The sequence below is a fragment of the Lutjanus erythropterus genome, chromosome 3, assembly GCF_056507025.1.
Source record: "Lutjanus erythropterus isolate fLutEry1 chromosome 3, fLutEry1.hap2, whole genome shotgun sequence".
Lineage (NCBI taxonomy): Eukaryota > Metazoa > Chordata > Actinopteri > Lutjaniformes > Lutjanidae > Lutjanus > Lutjanus erythropterus.
The window spans coordinates 17,686,418-17,693,333 of NC_139319.1; the positions used below are offsets into that span (position 1 = coordinate 17,686,418).

At 40.1% G+C, this 6,916-nt stretch overlaps 1 protein-coding gene across 1 annotated transcript; it reads left to right on the forward strand.

The window, feature by feature from the left end:
* Positions 1–39: 39 nt before the first annotated feature.
* ints12 (integrator complex subunit 12) lies at positions 40–6,903 on the forward strand. Its single transcript, XM_084715242.1, has 7 exons — positions 40–194; positions 1,700–1,863; positions 2,001–2,159; positions 2,727–2,908; positions 3,322–3,481; positions 3,632–3,775; positions 5,877–6,903. Exons 2-7 carry the CDS (start codon positions 1,708–1,710, stop codon positions 6,432–6,434), a joined length of 1,359 nt encoding a protein of 452 aa, XP_084571368.1. The 5' UTR covers positions 40–194; positions 1,700–1,707; the 3' UTR covers positions 6,435–6,903.
* The last annotated feature ends 13 nt before the right edge of the window (positions 6,904–6,916 follow it).

Below are 6,916 nucleotides of genomic sequence, written 5' to 3' on the forward strand. Positions count from 1 at the left end.
GACAAAAAAAAATTCCCACGCTGGGTTCCGCGTGTGTAGATTCCGGACATATTTAACGGTTGCACATGTTGTAAGACGAAGAGAAAGCAGCGTCCGCCCCGGCTCTCTGCTTCTTTTGTAGGAAGTGTTGTTCGGCCGTTAAAACGAAAATACCGGGTTGAGGTGCAGGGTTTTTACCAGGGGCAGAGAGTGAGGTAACGTATTCCAATTATAATCCACGAACTTGGTTTTATAAGTGACAGCTGACAGCGAAGGTAACTTTAGCTACTGTGCCGTCGCTATCACAGAGCTCTGTGTCTCTGCTCCGAACAGGGACGTTACACAGCAACCAAATTAACTCCGTGTTAGGATATGGATTTCTTTATTTTAAATCCAACAGACGGACGTTTGGGAGTTAACCCAGAGTCGTTACGGCGCATCGTTACGAAGATAATGTGACGTTTAAATACCCACGGAAAGACAATAATCATAGGGCGACTGTTGTGACAATACAGTGGAGTAAATGGATGTAAATTAAGCCTCAGATATTAATAACTTGAATAACAGTCATGGTTGACCTACAATGTCTTTCCCTCTCTTCAGTGTGTTTTTTTTCTTTGGCCTGTTTCTCTTCATTTCTGCCCTCCTCTCTCTTCAGTTGGTTTTAGAGCATCTTATGTAGTTATTATTAATGATTGTGAGTAAGTGCAAATGTTTCAGATCTAAAAAAATGCAAGAAAATAGAGACATCCGATATGATATTTTTGTATTTAAAAAAGACGTTTAAATTTAGTAAGCCAAGATGAATGAACATACTTTTGCTTTTATAAAGCATTTTGCCTAAGAATTCAAATGAAGTGTGTTGACATAGGCTATCAACTCAGATATTATTAATTATTGAAATAAGGAATATTAGAGTTGAACAATAATGTAAAAATGAGATTGTGATTATTTTGATTTACATTCACTGAAAAAAAAAGTCATGATGATGTGACAGTTTGGTCTGTACCAACAAACATGTTTTCTCACCTCTGAAGAATAAGATTCGTCAGCAACAGCATCTCAGCACTACAGTGCAGTACAGTCACACATTTTTCCTTCGTCAAAAGATTGTAGCTCCTGCTATTTGAATATTGCACATGGCCAAACTGCAATTTTGATAATATTTCAATTAACTGTGCAGATTTATTATCAATGATTATGAATATCATTAGTGAGAAAGCAGTGATTATGTAAGAGACACAAATCGGTGGGGTAGGTTGCACTGAAGAAAAACAGAGAGACATTTGCCAATAAATATTTCAATCTTCTAGAATATTTAATGTTTAGGGGATTTAATATCAACAGCCCAATCTAATATAGCTGAATGTGAGACTGAACCTTAAGACTGTATATGAAGTGTCTAAGTGATTTCAGCTAGGAAGCCAGAGATGCAAGATACATGTTGTTTACACTTTGGCACAGTGTTGTGTTGACTGTAGGAAATATCTGTGGAGATTTAAGCTCTTAAAAAAGACATTTTGATCTTGGGATCAATGTGTTTTATTGTACTCTGTTGGCATTTAACCCTGAAGCTTTCAGCCAAGTTAAATATCAGTCCAAGTTTAAACTGCAGTGTCTGTATGGCAGCTACAGTATTTTGTTTTGTTTTGTCTTTTTGTGTATCAAACCTGACTGTAGCTGATATTTGATGAAGCTAACATTATTATATGATTCCCAGTTGAAGCCATGGCTGGACCTGTCAGTCTGGAGCTGGATCCCATCTTCCTAAAGGGACTGAGTTACCTACACTCCAAGAGCAAAGACTCAGCTGAGAAACTCAAAGCTTTACTAGATGAGTCCCTCGCACGAGGAAGTGACTCATCTTACCGTTCATTACAGAAAGTAAGAATGCATCGTGCATTAATGTCTATTTACGCGGTTCTTCTGTAATATTTCTCATATTTCTCTTTCATTTTCATTGGTATGTAATGTATACAATTAAATACTAAGTATTCTGAATTCTCACTGTGTGTCCTCAGGATATAGAGGTACCCAAGGGGTCCGTGTCAAAACTGAGCTTAAGTAAACAGGACTCCAAATCCTCCTCCAGTTCCTCGTCCTCCAGCAGCAGCAGTGGCAGCAGCAAATCCAGCTCGGAAAAGAGCAAGAAAGAAGGAGAGAAGAGACCCTCTGAGAAGGTGTGAAATACTTTTTGTATTCAGGATACATTTAATCTCATAATCAGAAGCAGGACTCTTTGACACATTTATACATGCAAAGCATGTTAAAAAGAAAAAAGCATATTTTACATGCAAACCAATTAAATAAAATAAGTAAAATCAAAGTCTCATAAAATATGTTAGCGTCTTTGAGGCTACCTTCCTGCCTGTGAATGTCTTCCTTTCCAAGGTAGTAGAGCATAAATTGTGAAGTCACAATCAAATATAAAATTACTTGTATGCATTTGTCATTTCAGTTTGACGGTCAAGATGTCTGAAAGGAAGAGGCTGTGTTTTTTATGTTTTGGTTGTCAAGTTTCTTTTAGACCTGTATCACTATATTGCATAGCTGCATTTTCAGACAAGAAAGATTAATCAAATCCATTAAGTTCAGGTTAGAATTTATTACATGGTGAGGAAATAAGTTCAGAAAAACACGCAGAACTCCAGTTAGGACAGTAGGATAATAAATACTGTTTTTCTTGTTGCCACTGATATCAAAATGCATTGTCCACTTCTGTCTCTTTCTGTCTTCCTGACAAACAGGTCAGAGTCGACTTGGGCGACGTGGACCCTCCCAAAAAGCCTCGTTTGGAGAAACAGGAAAATCGTTCCTCTCCGATCACCGTTCAGACAAGCAAAGACCTCCTGTCAAACATTAACGACCCTGATGAGACCAACGCTGATGACTTTGCCATGGAAATGGGCCTGGCTTGTGTGGTTTGCAGGTACAACTTTACTAGTAAATCACCTAAATGGCCATGATGTTATGCAGGATGCATACCAATTAGGGCTGGGCAGTATATTGATGTTATGTGGATATCATGATTCAGATATCATCCTAGATTTTGGATATTGTTATATTGCACCATGGTGTGATTTGTCTTTACCAGAATTTAAAGGATACTTTACAGTAAAGTCATGCAATTTTAGAAAGTTACCAGACTGTTCTAGCCGTTCTATTATTTGCCATTAGCCATTTAGTCATTATACTGACATTACTGATGAATATTCGTCAATAATCTCATTGTTCTAATGTTTTGTGAAAGCACCAAAAGTCACCCCTCCCTAGTATTTGACTAACTCCACATGCACTTCCGTTCAAATGTTGACTTTGCTGTTGTGTTTTTAATTGCTTAAGACAAATGACCGTGACTATGGGAAACCAGTTGGTCGAGTGCCAGGAGTGCCACAATTTGTACCACCAGGACTGTCACAAGCCTCAAGTTACAGACAAAGAAGTCAATGATCCACGGCTCGTGTGGTACTGTGCCCGCTGCACCAGGCAAATGAAACGCATGGTGAGGAAAATCGGTTGTATTACACTATCTACTCTGTATGTGTTTTCTTTTCATCACTGATAACGTGACTAATCAGCGCATTGGCATGTTAATAGCTTCTCTGTTGGTATTGTTTCTATTTAAAATCAACTATATATGTTTGTCCACTAGGCCCAGAAACCTCCACAGAAACCATCACCTGCATCTGCATCATCAGCTCCTGTTGTAAAAGATACACTGGTGAAAAAGACGGAGCTTAAATCCAAGCCGGATACAGCCAGCACTTTCCAGGCCTTCAAAAGAACAGAAGTGAAGGTATGTCTTAATTAAGTACAACTGCACACCAGTTATATACAGTGAACAAGTATTACTCCAACCTTACACGCTATGTGATTGAGTGTCACACTGAAGTCAAGACAAGACCGGGATTCTGTATCTCGAAGTTATTGCTGGAGCAGGTGAGAGAAGAGTAATAGCTGTCAGTGTGCAAAGCAGCTCTAAAGGCAGTGTACATAAATCCCTGCGGAAGAAAATGAGCAGAAAATATACATTGATTTTATAATCAGACCACTGACTTCTGCTGCTTAGATGGTGTTCCACTACATTTCCCCAGAGGGAGTGGGTTTAAAAGTTTTCAGCGTACTTTTATTCAGTGGAGTTCACCATACAGTTATTTTGGCAGCAAATGTGTCGCACTGTAGTCAGTGATTTCAGTATGTTAATTCAAGTCCGAGCAGGAGTACTTTTTTTTTCTGTAAAAGTATTGCTCAAGAAAGCAAGTTGAGGCATTCTCTATCTTACAGGTAACTCTGCTGATTGACACATCTTGATAAATACAAATTTGATCTACTGCGCAGTGATACGATCAAAAGATGAGGCTTGTGTTATTCTGTTTTTTTTTGTTCTGTTTTTGTTTTGTTATTGTCTACAAATCACATGGAATGACTAAAATCCACAAAATTTTTTCCACCTTCCCTACCTTGTCTTTGGTGCTCTTAAAAAAAAGTCACAGTTATATAATTACATTTTTATAAAAAGTTTAGTCCTTTCCTTAAACAGCAAAGTGCTATAGTTTTTAACAGACAATACACAAACAGGGATATATGGTGCATAACTTGAGGACCATTTTCTGTGGATAATCTGCCATTAAAACAGCTTCTAGGGCCCACCACCAGCAAGAACGCTAACTATAACAAGAACAATGTGAGGATCCACACTGATGAATGATAATGTTCTGTAAACAGTGGCACCAAACACAAGCTGTGCGCTCCAGCTGTATCAGCAGAAGAGGATATTAATGACCTGTTGCATGTTGAGCAGAGATGTGTTCACGAAATTCATCAAAGACAAGAGAAGTTAGGAAAATCCAACACTCTGTTACAAGAGTTGTTGTTTGATGTTAAACTTTATTCATAACTAGACATGCTAACGTTCACAGCTTGCATTAGAGTACAAGAAGACCGAGTTTAATTTATTCCCTGTACAAGCACCCTGTTTGACTGTCAGTGTTTCTGTCATTCATCAAATCGCTCTGAAAGTGATCCTAACGATAGAACTTGTCATTGTTGTTATAATTGTAGTGTGAACTCCATTATCCACCTGAGTTAGAACAATTATATATTCTATTATTATTTAATGGAGTATTCACATGCTAAGCAAAATGAGATTTATCATTTACAACAAGGTTGTATATCAAGATTTTGACACAGTTCCCTCTCTGATTGGATTGGCTGAAGACTTAACATTGAACATAATGTAGAACCAACTGTTTTACATGCTGAGGATGAGTTCAGCAGTCTGACAATCTGATGAAAGAAGCTGCTCTTCAGTCTGGTGGTACAACAGTGATACTTCTCCTGTCTAATGGCAGCAGGGTGAACAAGCTGTGGCTGGGTGGGTATTATCTTGTAGTCTACTTTGGGCTCTGCACAGACACTTAATCTCCCCAGTATCACACTGATGCTCGGTAGATGGGTGCCAGTGATGTTATGGAGGTTATCCTTTTCTTTTCTGTTCAGTGTCCAGCTAACTTTTGACTCAAAGCAAAAAGGCCCAGCTTTTTTTTTATGGTGGTTGTAGAATATAGTTCTTGGTCATATATAACTTGAATTGGTAGAAGAGATGAGTGTACTGAAGCTACATGTTTACATCAGTTGGATCAGGTAAGGCAGTGAAGGTTTGTTTTTGAAATGAAAGATATACCCACAAATCTAAACCACGACTAAAGGCTAAAGTATGAAACTGCTTTAATAAATACTGAATTCATTTGTTGGTGTTTGTCTCCAAAGATGTTGGTGTCTTCTTGTGGTGTCAATCTCAAAACGTGAAGCCATCATTACAGTGTAACACTGGAACCTTAGAGGTGTTGATTTTTTTGTTGCACTGTGATAACTGTGGTAACTGTTTATCATTTCAGGCATCCACAACATCAGCCAATCCCACCAGCAACACCACCTCCTCAGCCAGCAGCGGTCTCACGGGCTGGGCTGCGTTTGGAGCCAAGACGAACCCATCTGTTCCTGCCAGCTCCAAACTAGGTTCCTCAGGCCCAAGCGGGAGCCACAAGACCTTGACGACTCCCTCTGGCCAGAAACCTGTCGGGCTGTCTGGGCTGGCAGGAGCCAAGTCAGGACTGGGTGGCGCAAAGATACCTGGGAGCGGCAACGGAAACGGCTCTAGCCAGGTGCCTCTGAAACCTCCTCCACCCCTGACTCTGGGGAAGCAGCCCTTGAACCGCTCATCGAGCGGTGAAAACCAGGGGAAAGGGTCTGCCTCAACGGGGGCCGGCTCTCCAAGCGGCTCTCAGGCAGGCGCAGGAGGGAACGGGGGCAGTAACGGGAACGGGAACAATGGGAATGGGTCAAAAGCTGCACCAGGGGACAAAGCGCCAACATCCCAAGAGTCCCAGCTGAACGCCATGAAACGGTTACAACTGGTGAAGAAGAAAGCAGCGCAGAAGAAACTAAAGAAATGAGTAGGGAGAATCAAAATGGGGGAGTGCAGGAGGTGTGAGGGAGTATAAAATAATTGCTTAAAGGGATAGTTCAGATTATTTGAAAGACATGGGCTTGTACGAGGTACTTATCAATAGTCAGTGTATTACGTACAGTAGAAGCCGCTTGATACACCCAGCCAGTTTGGAGACGCAGAGAGGAGCACCAGCGTGGAAGCTAAGCAATGAACTACTGTGGACGCTAACACAACCCTACACAAATAATCTTAACTATCCATTTAAACTGTATGGAATCAGTGCCAGAGCATTATGTATGTATTACAAGAGCATCTGTACATTAGTAACACCATCCAGTCAAATACTTGAATCTTACTGTGTGTAAATGCTGCTGGACTCTGTGTGCCTCGTCCTGTCCTAACAAATCTATCCACTGAAAGAGTGACAGTCACTTTTTATTAACAAACGTCATTAAATCTCCTCCTCTTTTAAACTGGCAGTATCAC

What these genes read in the sequence shown, in the direction of transcription:
- ints12 (XM_084715242.1), top strand. Translation starts at nt 1,708, where the DNA reads ATGGCTGGACCTGTCAGTCTGGAGCTGGATCCCATCTTCCTAAAGGGA. An exon ending in CTTACCGTTCATTACAGAAA is followed by an intron (nt 1,864 to 2,000) that starts GTAAGAATGCAT and finishes GTGTGTCCTCAG; the next exon opens with GATATAGAGGTACCCAAGGG. An exon ending in AGAAGAGACCCTCTGAGAAG is followed by an intron (nt 2,160 to 2,726) that starts GTGTGAAATACT and finishes CCTGACAAACAG; the next exon opens with GTCAGAGTCGACTTGGGCGA.